This window comes from Mustela erminea, chromosome 3 (assembly GCF_009829155.1).
Source record: "Mustela erminea isolate mMusErm1 chromosome 3, mMusErm1.Pri, whole genome shotgun sequence".
In the NCBI taxonomy this organism is placed as follows: domain Eukaryota; kingdom Metazoa; phylum Chordata; class Mammalia; order Carnivora; family Mustelidae; genus Mustela; species Mustela erminea.
This window is the reverse complement of record NC_045616.1, coordinates 152,913,430-152,930,250: the sequence shown is the minus strand read 5'-3', so window position 1 is coordinate 152,930,250 and position 16,821 is coordinate 152,913,430. Positions and strand designations below refer to the sequence as shown.

Here is a 16,821-nt window from a genome sequence, read left to right as displayed (position 1 = left end):
CTTGCTCTCCCTCCAGCCGATCCTGCCGCAGAGCTCACCTGGGAGCGCCATCCTTCAAAGCACATGTTTGCTTTGGTCTCTCCAGAATTCTGTGTTCTTGCAATGTCAAACTGCCTCGTTGTGCACCAGAGAGAGTTGCCCTGAGGAGTGGTGGGCTTCTCAGAAGTCCCCAGCTGTGGGGACTAAAACAGTTGAGTCACTGCTCTTAACTGGGTTCAGGTAAAGCAACAATATAACACGCTTTCTCCAAAAAACATAAAAAGTAAAATTCTGTTCTGTGTGGTAATTGTTGAAGATTCAGCGTGCCAGCAACCAGAGATGAGTGTTTCCTCCTTTCATTCTTTTGGGTGAGCGCCCACAGCTTGTTCACATTCAGTCTTTCTAGAGAGAATTTCGGCAGAGGGACCCTGATTCGAGTCCGCTGATTGTCTGTGTGTCTGGATTGTTAGAGTGCCCCCTGGAAGCCCTCGGCAAGGGACAAGAGGTGGTCTGGTCCTGCAGAAGGCATTTTATGGCTGGTTTCCATGGTGTGTTGCACTAAGGCTTAGTCATGGCCATGGTTTTTAGGCACCACAGTTACTTTTTAAAGGAGAAAAGCAGAAAGATTGGAGGGGAGGAGGGCACTGTCTCCTCATGTGAATTTCGCAAGAGTTAATGTGAATCGTGGAAGCTGAGATTTTCACCAGTTGTGATCCTCAACTACGTGCATGCCGTCAGGAGCCCTGACAGAAGTCCGTAAAACACACAGAAGTGAACAGGGTCCCGTGAAAACTTTCTCAGGGTGTGCTTAGAAGCACACAGTGCTAACATCAGTGGAATGGTAACTCAGTATAGTAATGAAATCGGGTCACTGGTGGTGGAAATAGCATTGAAAGCAGGTACAATCTCAGTCACCCTTCATTATCCGAACTTTTTCTACTTAAGAATTTAATTCCTAAAAGGCAGTGATGATTTGCATTGCTTCCGCAAAATAGTTATTTTAAGTCTTTTATTTTTAAAAGTTTTTTTTTTTTTTTAAAGTTAGCAAACTGGTTTTAAAGGCAGTTTTTGTAGTGAGTTTAAAACATTCAGATGTGAACCTTGAGATAGAAATCCTCAGGACTTCTGTGCCCCAGAAAGCATCCTTTTTAGTCCTCCCTTAAAGATTTGTGGAGGAGATTCTCACGGTAAAGCCAAGCAGATAGGTTGTTTTTTTAATGATAATTTTAGTACTATTTGAAAACAGATTATTGTAGGAGATTCTGTTAGTAAGTTCTCCGAAGTCTTTGAAAAAGAATTTTAACTCAGTATGGGATTCTTTGTCAGAACAGGCTTGATTTTTATCATGCTCTGTCAAGTCCACAGATGTTTCCAATAGTTTCTGATTACTCTGTGAGGGGCTAAGGAATCAGGGCCAGAAATAAAGTCGAGCTTAACGTTCCTTCTTGGGCAGCCCCTCTCTCTCCTTCCCACCCTTCCCCCACCCGCAGAATGCACCACGTGGCTTTGAGCTGTCTGAAAAATTAATAAAATGCTCAAGAATGAAGCCAGCAAAGAGCTGGTGATGAGATAATGTGTCTTGAAGTTGTGCTTCCCAGGGCGGGGGGCGGGGGGTAGAGAAACCTCCAGGCAGCGTGATGGGCTGGGGGCGTGGGGCTCCGGGCAGGGGGTGACTCACTCGCACGGGCAGGTCACTGGTGGCCGTGGGAGAGCTCCAGCAGGCCTAAAGGGGGCTGTAGGAAATGTGGACCCTGCAGGGCCTCAGCACGCTGGATTCCGTGCTGGGCTCCTTCCCTGGTCACGCCTCCCCTGGGGCATGAACATTCCTCCTTTTTGTTACAGGGATTAAGCACTTCCATAATGTGGGGTTTCACAGGGAAAATTCTCCAGCCTGGGCCTCTACCTTTAACCTTTTAACGTTAGCATCTTTGATGGTTCACGGAGATGTGTGTAAGATTTAGCATGGTTTTCCCAGTGGGGAATGTGTACCGTTTCGGAGGGGATTAAACATTCGTGAGAAATTGCCTTTGTGGCCTAGCAAAGACAGTCCATCTGTTGATATGTGTGCTTTGTTATGGAAGAGTTCTGTTGTGCTCTGCTTTCTGTGGTTGTCTTGTGGACATGTGTTTCTTATTGTAAATATCTAAACTTTCTCTCAAAAGAGAGGCCATTAGGACCGGAGGATAATGAGCAGCTTAGGGCATGACGGGGCCCAGGGGGCCGTGAGCCTGTGCAGGAGGCATGGATTCCCAGGTCTCTGCGAGTGAGGGGAGCGGCGAGGCCTCTGGAACGAGGCTGCTCTCCAGTGGGAGGCCTGGCTGGTCCTTCCACCCACCGGCCACAGCCCAGGCCGCCGGCTGTCCTGGACTGTGTGTTCTCCGTGCTGCTGCCCTGCAGGGGGACAGAAGGCTGGGCATGTGACATGCTGAACGCAGGCAGAGCTAGCTCCCAAAGTCACGTTTTATTTCAGAATTGTGACACAATTTATTTACAAACTGAGTAACGAGGTAGGTGCTGGAGCAGCTTCCCAGAGGGCTTTGATGGGCGGACAGAGCTTGAAGCAGACCTAGAGGGGACATGGAGGCTCCGAGCAGCCAGGATCTCATGCACACAGTGCAGGCAGGGCTCACCTCAGGGAAGACACACTCCAGGCTGTGAATCCCATGAGGAGAAGCCGGCGAGCATGCCTGGCAGGGCGGGCTGGCACCCGGCTGTGGGAACTTTGGACCCCAAGCTCAGCAGTTTGGATTGGAGGTCCTTGAAGGGGAGGCTTAGCATTTCAAAAAGGCAACTGCCTGCAGTGCTCACGTGGCGTGGAAAGTGGGCCTGGAGTGTGTAAGGAGGCCACCACAAAATCCACGTAACATGTGGCATGGCTGGGCAGAGGAAGGAAGTAACCCGAGAGACGGCCTTAGGTCTATTTGATAGCGTTTGGAGCGCAAGAGTTTTTAACTTGGGTAACTTAACTGTGGTACCATTAGCCACCATTGGAAGATGGACAAACTAGGGAGGTGGGTCATGTCCTGGACTGCTTTGGAAGGACACGTCCAAAACAATGAGGGGAATAGTGTCTAGCTGTTATTTGGGGTGTCTGCTTGGGGAGTCCTCGGCATAGAGGGTGTGGTTATGGGGCTGCATCGGGCCACAGTGAACAGGCAGCAGAGTTGGAGCCACGGGGCTGCCTGGGTTGAAGAGCCAGAGGGGACAGTCCGGAGAGGGGGAACGGGTTCACAACACTCTCGTGTAGGAGATGTTAATGAGCGTGTGTGTGTATGAGCTGTCCCCACGTGTGAACAGTCCGAGGGGCAGACTTAGAGGGCCCTGGCCACAGTAAGCAAGAAGCCACGAGAAGGCCACACACCTCTTTTATAAGTAGAAATCATGGCGTGGATGTATCTTTCTGGAGTTCATGGATACGCTTCAGAGAGCCTAAGCGTTGGTAGTTTTAATGGACAGAAAATGGGAGTGAGCTTAGTGAGAGGAGAGAAGAAAGGAAAGGAGCCTCCGGCCAGAACGCACGAGCGTATGGGAAAGAAGCCAGTGTCCACAGAGTGTGTGGGCCGGCATGCTGAAGCACAGTGTGGGCAGGGGTTCTGGAAAGGCCTGGGGATGGGAGCGCCCACTAAGAGTCATCCTGGAGGGCTTCGGAGAGAGAACAAGGCATGCTCTGCCCATATGTAGGGATCTCGTGGCCTCTTTGGTCTCCCTGCTGTGCGACAGCCCGATGTTGGACCCACGTGGTACCAAGAGCCCCAATGCTGACAGCGCAGGCTGCTGTGGTGCCAAGTTGGAAGGGAAATTTCAGATAAAATGATCATGTTAGCACCCTGTGGTGCAGTGATCCCCCAGTGGCCTTGAAACAGAGCTTTTACAAGGTTGCCCTAGGTTTGAAAGATGATTATTGTAGCACATTTTGAGCAGGGAGATAATAATGTCTCGGGCCCAAAATGATACGGGCACTCATCTGAAAAATTGTATCAGATTCTGACCATGAAACCCTCAAAAATCATAACCATGTATTAAAACACAAGACAGTCAATAGCTGCCCATGTAATTCTGAAGGTAAGTGAAGGGGCAGCGAAACTGGAGAGCCCTGACTCAAGCTGGGGGCAAGTTACTGCCCCGACCCCAGGATGTTGCTGGCCCAGGTCAGCCTCCCCCACCACAGGGGCAGTGACTGGGGCTCGCTGATGGGTGTCTCTCCCTCCCCAGCTCTCCGGCGGCTGCGAGCTGACAGTGGTGATCCACGACTTCACTGCCTGCAACAGCACGGAGCTGACCATCCGCCGTGGCCAGACCGTGGAGGTTTTGGAGCGGCCCCACGACAAGCCTGACTGGTGTCTGGTGCGGACCACTGACCGGTCCCCTGCTGCAGAGGGCCTGGTTCCCTGCGGCTCTCTGTGCATCGCCCACTCGAGAAGTAGCATGGAAATGGAGGGCATCTTCAACCACAAAGGTAGGAATCCTGAGGCATGGCTGGCTCATGCCCGCTGGAAATGACTCTGGTGCTTCTGTCCCTGTTTCCTTGCAGCCTGGTCCCTCGTGACTAAGGCCGCTGTCACTGTGGCTCTGGGCCTTTCTAATCCATCAAGAGCTGGAGTGGAAACGAGGATTTCATTTGATGATCAGAAATGATTGCGTCATTTCCCGAAATGGTATCTGTTTGGAGAATGAGAAGGGGGCTCTTCTTTTTCGGCCAGTGTCATTCATAAATTGAGAACACAGAGCAGGGACCATTCTCCTCCAGGGGATGAATGCAGGTAGGGGAGGTGGGATCACATTCAGCTTCTCCTTCATCAGGTTTTCACATTGTGGGTTCTTTTGTTTTGTTAGATACCCCTGTAGAGTATCTCAGAACTCACCAAAGTGCCCAGGCTCCCCATGCAGCATCTGGACGGAGCCGGCCCTGAGGGAGAGGGTGGTGGGTCAGGCAGGGCTCGGGAGGACGGCTGCGGCTGTGCTGTGGCTCTGCTGGCAGGGGCTTCCAAAAGAAGCACTTTTCCCCTGAAACGGCAGACCATCTGAACCAAACAGCATTTGGCGTTCCTTGGTGATTCTTTTATTGAAAGGTAATGGTGGCGAGACTGCTTTACTGTGTGTGTCTAGATGGGTCAGTCAGGGGCTCCTTGCAGGCGCACGAGGGCGCTTTGTCCACAGTGTCCAGCGTGGCAGCCGCCGGACAAGGGTGGGCGCAGGGCGTCGTTCAGAGGCAGCCGGTCTGAGCCGAGATGCTTTGCAGGGGGAGGACATGCGCTAGATTTCAAGAGCTGTGGTGAGAAAGACCGTGCACAACTATTTCAGAGCCATGACGGGCTGAAGTGACAAGATATCGTGTAGAGTTAAATAGAATGTCTTGTTAGAGTTAATGTCTTCATTTCCTGTTTCCTTTTACTTTTGAAAACTGGCTACTAGAAGGTTTTAAATGGCATATGCAGGTTGCTGTACGTTTCTGTTAGTGCTGGTTTCCCCTCAGGGAAAAGCAAACTTGAGACTTTAAGCCCTCTTGAGAAACACTGGTCATTTACAGCTTCTAGAAAAGTGCAGTATGTGTAGAGTTTCTCTGCCTCAAACCATATTGTGTCACAGTCTCCATCCCTCTGCGACGCTGGCAGATGGCAGACTGTTCCCGGTCTGGGGCTGTGCAGTTTCTTTTCCTGAGAGAAGATCACTCCAGTCGGCCATATTCTAGTTCTTTTCTGTTAATTTTGGAATATTCTGGTCACTCCCTTCATTTGTCATCTGTGCTCTCCTTGCTTTCTTCATGACCCGTCTTGGGGCCCGTCCTCTGGCTGCCAGGTGCACTGAGCTCAGTGCATTGAACTCAGTGAGGCTGCAGAGGATACGGTTACTGATTAGCTCACCTCATTCATTATGGGCACAACCCTGGTCCAGATCCCTTAGGGCCTAGATGTGACCTAAATGTCACCCCAGTAAGAAACCAGAAGAATTCAGCTATCATTTCTCCAGGGACCCAAACAGAAAGAGAATTTTCCAATTTTGGCCAAAAGCTGAGGTGTGGGCTTTCGTTCCTGGCAAAGCTGTGAGTTTAGAGCAGTGTTGGGCCCCCGCCTCCCCCTGCCGCCCCCACGCCTGTGGCCCTTCAGCCCCAGTAGGGTTCTGCACTGGGCCAGCCCATCGTTAGAGTACTTCCAAAGTTGCATAATGTATTTAAGTCCTTGAGTTGGAATTGAAAATAAAGAACAACTTTTCCCCTCGAGTTTCTCACACAGAGGAGCCCCGGTGAGTTTAAGCATGCTACAAATAACACTTGTTCGGAAAGGTTTCTTTTTATATGTGCCTTCCCCGTGGTGTGTTCTTTGCTTCCCAGTGTTCACAATTGTGGGCTAGCTGAGAGGAAAGAACTAGGTATTTATCACACTTGACTTTGTTCTGAAAAGTTCTTATGGAGGTGGAGTTTTTGCTGGGTTTTAAGTTTAAGTACCAGTTTGTTGCCTGGGCTTTTTGTCTCTTACTCTGTGACACTTTGGCCCCTGGGAAGTTACTCCTTAGCCCCAAGAAACCCCATCACGGTTTTTTTAACAAGAGGGTGTGTCTTCACTCAGTAAACCCTGTTGTGAATTAACAGCCAGTCAGTAGATGGGGGCTTAGAAACCTTTTACATTTTTAAATACTTTCCTGCATTTTTATTTTTCCTAGAATGCAAAGAACCTCTTAAGATTGTCTGTTTGCTTGCAGTGTTGGGACCTGGGCCGTAGATTAGGGGAGGGGAAGTCTTTCTTTGAGCTATGGACAGGCCTCTGCCAGAGTGTCCTGTCCAAGTTCAAGTCCAGGAAATCGGGCAGCAGTGACGAGGTTCTCCACCTAGGAGAAGAGACCTTCATCAACTAGGATGAGGATCTGGGAATTAAGTCCAAGAAAAAGACACAGAGACTTAGGGAGCAAGAGGCCACTGCCTCCTAGGACATCTAGATCTGCTTCAGCTCAGCCCACAACCCTTCTTCTTGCCCTTACTTGGAAAGGAGTGATGCCACCATACTGCTTGTACCCTGGCACGCATCGGGCTCTTAACACCTGTTACACACATGCGTCTCCTACCTGATGTGGGGTCCCAGACTGGGCTTGTAGGACACTACAGTGATGAGTTACATGTGGCTACTTCTCTCCAAGAGCTTGCTGCCCATCGCTGGTGCATCTCCTCTTGGCCATCCCAGAAAGCAGGTTGTCTTGCCTCTCACATACTTCCAGACTCATGACAGTTAGGGAGTTGTCATTATGTATCTGTCTCTAGACAGTTTCTTAAATGCCTTCAATCTTTACTGCTCTGACCTCCCAGGCAGGAGGCACATTTACTGATTTCTGATTCCAAAATTTTCTCAGCTTTATTGCCTAAATAATTTTTTCATAATTCCTTAGTCCAAAAACCTTAAATTTCCGTAAATTTCCGTAAATTTCAAATGTGAAAATCATGCCTGTTAAGGTCATAAATACATCATCCAAGAAGGCCCAGTACTCACCGATAGCGCTGCCCAGGTTCATGTGATGGTTTTTCAGCATTGTTAACGTGGGAAATCTGTTGGACAAGGAGAATACTTGGAATTTGTGAGCAATAGGTCTCTCTCCTTTCTTTCTCTCTCTCTCTCTCTCTTTTTTTTTTTTTTTAAGATTTTATTTATTTATTTGACAGAGAGAGACACAGCAAGAGAGGGAGCAGAAGCAGGGGACTATGAGAGGAAAGCAGGCTTCCCGCGGAGCAGAGAGCCTGATGCGGGACTCGATCCCAGGACCCTGGGATCATAACCCGAGCTGAAGGCAGATGCTTAACGACTGAGCCACCCAGGAGCCCCTCTCTCTTTTCTGTTAAACTTGAGTGGTGTAGGAAGAGGTTAAAAATATATTTAAAAGGAACAAGACATGTAACTGCTTGATTTGTTTTCCAGTGTGAACACTGTTTGTTGAGAAATGCTTTCCGTCCTGGGGGAAAGGCCTGTGGAAGCAGGTTGCTGGGGGAGCAGTCTTTGCAGACGGGTGGTGTGGGTGTTCAGTGTTTCATTCCTGCGTCGCTCTGGCCACCATTCCATGTTCTTGCTGGAGTCTCCACCAGAAGTTACATGGACCCTGAGAACATGAAGGTAGAAAAGGGTTCAGCACATCCTCCTGCTCATTCCGTCTAACTTGGGTTGTGCCGTCTGTGTTACGTCAGCATCTGGGGCTGGAGACCGTGTCTGTGCCCCGCAAGTCTGACCCGCAGCGGGGACTGACAGGCACGGGTCTCTCTCACTCGCCTGGGGATCACGTATGGATTCACTGCTGAAATCGATGCCATGTAATTATGTCTAATCTCTTAGTAAATCCAAGGGATTTTTCTTTCCTGCTGTCTCAACTTGTAAAACTTGTCACTTTGTTCTGTTCTTTACTTAGTCTTGGTCACAAAAAGTAGACAGGAGTATCAGCTGTGTTTATGTTCCTTATGAGGCCAATTCAGAGCGTCCTTTTTCTTCCGCTGCTTTGGCTAAGTGATCCAGCTTCCCCTCTCCTCACATCTCAAGTGACCCTCCGTGATAGCGCTGGGGCGTTTCTCCCCACGGTCCCGGCGATAGTCTAGCTTGTGCGCCTGCTGCGGGGGGACATGACCGATACCGAAACCTGGAGCTGGTGGTGACGCCACATTGGTTTTCTATGTGGTAAAATGCTCATAATATAAAACGTAACCACTCAACCAGTGTTCTCTTCAGGAACATTGAGTTTCTTCACACGGCGTCCCTTCACCACCGATCGTCCGCCAAGGCTCTGTCCCCAGTGGACACTAACCCCGGTTACCTTCTCCCAGCCCCTGGCAGCCACCGTCTGCTTTCCGTGTCTAGGAGTTTGACCCCTCAAGGGTCCTCCTGCAGTAGTTCTGCTTTTGTGACTGGCTTATTTCACCCAGCACGATGCCCTGAAGCTCATCCATGTTGTAGCTTGTGTGTCTGAATGCCCGGAGCTGAAAAGAGTCCACGGTATGTGCAGGCCACGTTTCGTCTCTCCTTTCGTCCACGGCGGACACTGGGGTTGCTTCCCGTCTGCAGTCGTGAATAATGCTGCTGTAACCAGGAGTGTTCCGGGGTTCTGAGTCCCCACTTCTCCTGCTGTGGGGAGTGTACCCAGAAGTGGAACTGTCCTATGATAATAATTTTTTTTTTTTTTAAGATTTCTGAGCATGCCCACCACATTGGGTTACCTTGATCTAAATAACATATTTCAGACAGACTTCTCCAGTGCCGCCATCGCTGCTGGCCGGCAGCCCTCCTGGCCCTGGTGCCCCTTCCTCTCTTACTACAGCTGAAGTACAGATCGCGTCAGGCTGTGCTCCTCAGGCTCCTTCAGTGACTTGCTGTCGCTCAGGAGACTCGTGCCATACCCTCCCCAGGTGTGCACGCAGCCGCCCCCCTGGTGTCATGTAACAGGAGGGGTTTGTCTTACTCCCTCGCCCCTACCTGACTTTCTCTGTCCCCTCCTACCAAATAAATGAAAAACCCTGAAGGAGGAAAATAATGTATCCGGTGAGTCTGTGGAGGTGAGGGAAAACGGAGTGAATTTGGGGGCAGTTAACAGTGTTTCAGAGCAAAGGCTCAGCTGAGGATAACCTGAGACAGTCCCGATGAGATGTACTCAGGGACCCAGACCCACAGGAAACCCACAGGAACTTACTGCAAGCGCTTTAGAACAGACTTCAGTCCGAACAGCGGGTGCAGATACGGTGCTAAACTTACGAACGTGATCCTGCAAGTGGACACGACACAGGTTCTCAACACCAGGACTGATGAGGGAGGCAGAGAACCCTTCCATCACCCTGAGAGGGCACAGAGGGAAGCTATGCAGGGAGGCCTGGGAGGGCGGTGGGCTCCCCAGGAGGCTCCCTCAGCAGGGTCTGCATGGGCAGGTGAGCACAGTTCCTTGTCACCCGCTCTGTCACGGTCTGCCTTATGTCTCTTACTCCATCTGAATATGTTCCCGGGGCCATTCATCAGAGTTCAGAGAACTGGACATACCTCGCATACCAGAGGCAGCTCCTCAGAGTCACTTGTAGTCTCTTAAAATGAATGAGTGAGTGAGCCCAGCGCCATGCCTGGAGGTCCGAGCTCCACGTCTGATTCTTAGAGAACCACTGACCACAACCCCTATGTGTAGAAATAGGCTGCGTTTCCCTTAAGGGCCAAAACGAAGTGCCTCTGAGCTCTCTGTGTTCAGCCTCCCGGCCTCAGCATCGGGGTCCTGTGAACTGGTGGCCCTGCCTGTTTGTGCGATCCTTAGCTTTGGGGAGAAGCCAGGTCTCTCCCGTGGCCTCAGCTTCCATGTCCCTTCTCCCCATTTTGTGGAAGTGAGACCAGGTGACAGGACCTTCGCAGAGGTTTGTGGTCGTGGAAAGGAAGGACTCGGCAGGCCACCAGGTGTGTCCTCTCCCAGGGACTCCGGCCCCACCAACTGCATTCCCAGTCTGTGCCCATCATCAGCTGGCCGCCCAGCTCAGAGGGCAGGTCAGAGCTGTTTCTCTCCTCAGAATGCAGGAGGTGCTAAGATTCCTCATCCCCGTCCACACCACTCCCCTGGCTCCCAGGACAGCATCAGCCTAGCACAGTACAGCCAACGGGGGGACGTCTTGTCCTCTTTTCACAGCAGTCATGGCCTCGTCCTGTGCTCCCCGTCCCCCACCCCGCCCAGCAGCCGCCACCCAGAGAAACAGCAGCTCTGCGGAGACTAAGGTGCTTCTCTGGACATCTCTGCGACCAAAAACACAGCTCTGCCATCCGAGGCCTCTTGCATTTCCTCAAGTATATTTGGGATGACTAGGTTTAAATTTGTTCATCTCACATAGCCTCTTTCCCAAACCGTGGGACACTCTGCCCGGAAGGTGGGTCAGAGTCTCCTACCTCTTGTAACTGCTTACGACTTTTAAGTGACCTAATAAGTTCTCAAAAAAACCCCTAGGACATTAAAATGACCTTAGTGATAGGAAAAAATTTAGTTGACTATATCGTGATTCTGGTGGATTCAGACGTTTAATGCCAGATTGCCACTGTTAACCTGAAAACACACCCCAGGCATAGACGTGTCAAACCTGTATCTGCCCACATAGTCTTTAAAATATATATGTATGATGGAGGCCATATATAATTTCTCAGAAAATTAGCTTGGAAAAGAACAGTTTTTAGCCTCTGAGAACAGCTGCTAATGTAAATCCCTGTGGGAAGACAAACTGAGGAACATGGAGCCCCACCAAGAACAAAGACGTGGTCCCTCTCCCGAGTGCCACGGAGCTAGGCGAGGTGATCAATCCCAGCCTATGATTAAGGCTCGTTCACTGTGCAGCATGTAATTATGGAGCCGCACAAGTGCGCCGTTACTCTGGGAATGCTTTATGTTGGAGGTATTTTCATGTTCCAACTTTATATTAAAGTGTTTATGGAAACAGGAGAAAACCATGAGCAGGTATTAACACTGTCCATATTAGATGATCACAAAATTATATACATAGCAAAGTCATAAGCCACAAATGAGAAAACCGTCTTCCCACGCTTGCTTTAAATGGCCATGAGACAGTGTTTAGGAAAGAAATGTCATCAGGGGAGAAAGTTCACCAGAGAAAATAGGAGCATACTCTCCTCAGCGTGACACACGGGCTGGGCAGGGAGTGGCCGCAGGGACAAGATACAGGTGTCTGCATCCCGCTTTTCCAACCGTCTCCTCTCTGACACTGGCACATGTCAGACTTTGCCATTTATTAGACAAACTGGGGTTTCTTAAATGTCTCTAGTGAGGGTCTGCAGAAGCTGGGAAAAAGTACAGAGAAGATGTGTTTGGTGAAAAACCATTTAAAAATTGTGTGCTGGTTTCCGTTAAGTGTTTTGACCATGAATAAGTGCTGTCCGCGGTTGGAAAAAACAGTGTATCCCATTCAGACGGGGTTTGCACTTGTCACCGTGATTTATGCAGCCAGTCGTGGCTCTGAGAACACCTGATAAAACAGCACCTAAGAAGCAGGCGCCAGACAAACCGAAGTGTGTTTTGGCTTTTGCCTCTGCGTTCCTTCCTGTGTTCAGAGACGCAGGAGGTGACTTTGTCGTTCTGTTCCCAGCGCTGACTTTCCCATGAGTGGTGAGGATTTTCTTAGCTGGGACTGTAGGTCCTGACAGCCGAGCTGCTCCCACCACAGGGAGAAGGACAGATGCCTCCCGATGCCCCAGCTGCCTGTGGAGCAGCTGTGGGAACAGGAGTGCATGACGAGAGCTTCCATACCAGTTCCCCGAACAGGGAGCGCTTGCACACAGTTCCCGCAACCCCACACACAGAACGTTTTCTAAAGAAGAGAAGGAAAACCGATTTCAAACTCACTTCTGGGCATCTCAGAAATTAAATTGTGAAAAGGTGTAAGCTGAGCCGTCTTAGTCCCACAATCCCACTTGCCATGTACAGAGAACCGTTTTTATTATAATGTTTCTAACTTCTTCCCATATTTTGTTAGGCAAATACAAACACACGCTTATTCTTGCCTCCATGTTCTCACATAAAAGGTAGCATATTTTGGCTTTTTTTCACTTGGTCAAGCCTTGTAGGAATGACTCCAGATGGGGATGTAGAGACACATGTTGTTCTGTGTGACAGGGCATGCCGTCGTCATGTGTGCACGTAGCTTGTCCCCAAGCGGTGCCCACGTGAGCCACTGCGCGGTGTTGGGGGGCCGTTGCTGTCCCTGCCACACAGGTAGAGTGGTGAGATGGAATGTTCACAGTCCAGCAGATGGGGGGGAAGGGTAAATACATTTATGGAAAGCAAACTTTTGAAGAAGAATCACCCGAATCATAAATTAACTATAAAAAGAAAGTTGCGAATGTGCTATATGGTGACATTTACTTTTACGTATTTTTTAATTTTGATGGGAGTCATGATCATGTGATCTGTACCACACCATTTGAGGTCTCTAACATCATTTTATCCATTTATGAAAATAATAACAACAAAAAAAAACCCTAAAACTGTGCCCTTTGAATAAGGTTACTCTTTAAAATCATACATACCAATGAAATCACAAGTTTATGTCTCACTCCAGGAGGTGATATTTTTGATGGACATTTTCCCGCAGAACTCCGTACTGCAGCATACAGTGGAATATTAATGTAAATAATATTTCACCAATTTCTGTGTTTTTATACCAGATTTAGTCAGAAGGGTGCAAATGAGGAGTTTGCCGCTAAATGTCCAAGGGTAGTAGTTTCCAGAGAATAAACAGCTCTTTGCGGCGCCAGTGTTTCGCCTTCCACTTACATAGAGCCGCTTGTGAACCCGCAGCACACCCTCGCCTCTGAGAAGCACCGGTGTGCGGCAGCGCCGTCACGGGTTCCATAATGGGCTCTAAAGCCTCCGAGTGATCTCTGTACTTTCTGAAGGATTCAGTTCATCACTAAAATTTCACAGTGAATTTTGAAAAATCCTGTTTTTGAATACCTCCCCCGTCCAATCTCCTTCCTTCTTTATAGACACTATGGAAAGGTTTCAGAGGGGCTGAAAGAGGGGCATGTAGGGCTGGACGGAGTCAGAGGGTTAAGGAGACTGACCTTTGAACTGTCACCTCTACAGCCAGCGCTGTCCAGAAGGAGCATCCTGGCTCCCCTTCCCAGCATTCTCTGTGGACCAGAGCAGGGCCACCCTCCGAGTGACCACCCTCCAGAGCGGGGCCACGAATCCTCCGAGTCGCTTTAGTGTCTGAGCCATTAAGGGGCATTTTACTGTGGTCTGACTCACAGTGACAGGGATGCTTTGGATAGCTCGGTCATTCCACAAGGCTCACGATTCCAGAGGGTCGCCATTTTCCCAAAACTTTTCTAGCCAAGCTCAGGACAGGGGACCCAACATGTTTTATTCTTTGAAGGGCCCTTTCATACATTGAAGAGGACCGTAAACAGACTCATTTGCCTCAGCTGCATTGCAAGGCAGCTCTGGAATCCTGTACTATTTCTGTCACGTAGCCCTGTGTGTTCTAGTGCATCTTTTCCTTCCCCCGCCCCTTTTCCAGAGTCTGTAGAGCTTTGAATTTACTAGAAGGAAAGAACATTGAAGTGCTGTTCTTAGAGATTAGTTTCCTCCTATCTCAAAAATAATTAGACCATTTCAGTCCTGGGTTATGGAGGAGATTGTTAACAGACAAGGGAGGAGGGGTGTGTTAGTCAGCTCTGGCTACCAAAATACCATAGACTACTTGAATTCAGCAGCTGCAGTGTATTTTTTCTTAGTTCTGGAAGCTCCGAGTCCAAGATCAAGGCACCAGCAAGGCTGTTTTTTTCTCAGGCCTCTGACTGGCTTGCAGACGGCCAGCTCCTTGCCACGTCCTCACACAGTTCTCCTGTGTGTGCACCCTGGTGCCTCTGGGTGTGTCCGACCTTCCTGTTCTTCCAAGGACACCAGTCGGATTAGTACCGACCCTAACAGCTTTGTTTTAACCTCAGGACCTCTCTAAAGACCCCGTCTCCAGCTGGGGTTACAGTCCAAGGTACTGTGGCTTGGGACTTCAGCATACAAATGGGGAGGTGGGGGGCACAGTCAGCCCATAGCAGAGGGTACTGTGGAGCCTTAACAACTAACAGTCCGTTGAGCATCTGACTTGACTTCAGCAGGTCCTAATCTCAGAGTCATGGGGTCAAGCCCGACATCAGCTGAGATTCTCTGTCCCTGTGCTCTCCCACTGCCCCTGTCCCATGTAGGCACGTGTGCTCGCGCGTACTCTCCCTCCCTCCCCCGAAAACCTCATAGTAGTAGCAGCTGGGATGTGTTGACGGCTTGCCATATGCCCGGCACTGTGCTTGTCTCTATGTTTAATCTTCAGGGCAGTTTGTAACATTGTCATCCTCTTTGTATGACGAGAAAATAGAGGCACAGAGACATTAACTGGACCGAGCTTAGTAGGTGTTGGAAAACGGGATTTCGAGAACAGCAGTCTGACTTCCGGGCTCTTAACCACTGTGCATCCTGTCTCCACACGAGCTGGAGGGAGCCTTCGGTCCAGGGGAGAAGCTGTAACCTCTAGAGACAAACTCAGTTGCTCCAGGCCTGCCACCATTTGTGGACGAGCTGATTCCAGAAGCTGGTCTCCAAAGGCCACTAAGGCTGAGACTGCTTGCCTTCCTGGAGCTATATTGTACATTCCTGAGAGGCCCCGGCCTCCTCCAGCCATCCCTTTGTCTGAGAAGGCTCCATTTAAACTTTCTCATTTGAATTATGGTTATTCCAGTTGCCTTCCCTCACCCAGAGAAGTCATCTTCGTGGGAATCTTTTTTCTCTTTCCTTTGAGCCACATCTCTCCTCTTCCTTCTCCCCTAGTTAAGACCAGAGCTTTCTCCTCTGTGAGCTTTTTGTGAGCAAAGGAATGGAAAAACCATTCCCAAAAGTAAAAATTCCCCCCCCCCTCACAAAATAATCAAAATCTGCCGCTTGTTTTTTCTTGAAAAATCTGGGGAAATAAACGTCCTGTCTTCCCATCCTCCCCCCATCAGTGATTTTTGTGGCCTGCCTCCCACTCTCGCAAGTTTAGCAGAACTGGGACATCAGAGCACGGATTGGCTATCAGGGGTTGGTGACGTCACCCTAATTTTTTGAACACTGCTGTTTTTGTTATTTTTTAGGGAACACATTTGTGAGGGTCCCGTCTCATGTTGCCATTTTGCACATAACCCCAGTGCTGGTGCAGACAGAGAACGTCACACAGCGAGTTAGAGTGAAACGTGAAAAAGGAGCACTTGAATGTGTGTTTTGTTAACATAAGAGAAAAACTCACATCGTTTCTGAAAAGATAGTAAGGAAAGCAATGAAAAGGAGCCTATCGAATTTTTGGCACCCACACGAAGTGTTTGAATCCCTCAATAAAGGTGCTTTTGTGGATGGGCAACTGTGCTCGAAAGCAGCAGGAAATAATGTGCTGAATGGAGCCCTAAGAGCAGGATTTAGTCATCCCGCCCGCTCCCTCCAGAGCAGGAGGTGTTATCTGTGGGCTCAGAGACTGGACAAAACACCCTCGGAACAGGAGTATCTTTGTGCGTGGAACCTGAGAAGCTCGACCCCGGGGGCGCAGCTGTACCCCAGCCAGCCGCGTGGCCTGCTGCGCAGAGGGGAAATGCCGCCGGGAGGAGCGCAGAGCTGGGGCAGGCCAGGCCCAAGGGCAGCCCCGCCTGGGGTTCGGGACCGCAGGAAGCTAGGCCACAGGAAGCCCTGAGATTCATGGCGCGTGTTTCAAGTCTCAGGAAGGCACTAGTCGCTAGAGGAGATGATGGGCAATATTCCTCCAAGTCACGTCGGTAGAGTTTTTTGACATCAAAATGCCACTGCGGCTGTCCTGTATTTCCCACCTGCTGCGTTTAGGGCTTGGGGGCCCTTGTCATCCTGGTTTAGCTGCCTAATTATTAATGGTGGTTTCCTCTTCTCTTAGAGTAGAAAGACCTTAGGTAGGCCCTTTGGCTTATCTTGAAGTCTAGTTTTACAAACAGCTTTCTGTTATGTGTCGTTTTAGTCCTGATTTTAAAAGCACCCTTTGTATATGGCCCTCTTTTTTTAAGACCTCCTTTGGCAAAAATGACCTTGTTTCATACTTTTTTTTTTTGAATAGGCTAATAGTAGGCACTTGAACATCGAATTTCTTATTTTAAATATTTGAGGAATGGCTATCGGGGGGGTACCTGAAAAGTGATTTGGGGGGAGTGTTTTGACCAAAACAATTTTTCTTTTTAACCAATTTTTTTTAAAAGATTTTGTTCATTTATTTGACAGACAGAGATTACAAGTAGGCACAGAGGCAGGCAGAGAGAGAGAGAGAGAGGAGGAAGCAGGCTCCCTGCAGAGCAGGGAGCACGAGGTAGGGCT

General features: G+C 49.5%; 1 protein-coding gene across 3 annotated transcripts in view; it reads left to right on the top strand.

Moving 5' to 3' along the window:
* TRIO (trio Rho guanine nucleotide exchange factor) overlaps nucleotides 1-16,821 on the top strand; it is a 224,702-nt gene that overhangs the window by 144,238 nt on the left and 63,643 nt on the right. For all 3 annotated transcript variants that reach the window (XM_032337739.1, XM_032337740.1, XM_032337741.1), the window contains exon 33: nucleotides 4,192-4,435. In XM_032337739.1, the coding sequence (XP_032193630.1) occupies nucleotides 4,192-4,435 (244 nt within the window). The remainder of the gene's footprint in view (nucleotides 1-4,191; nucleotides 4,436-16,821) is intronic.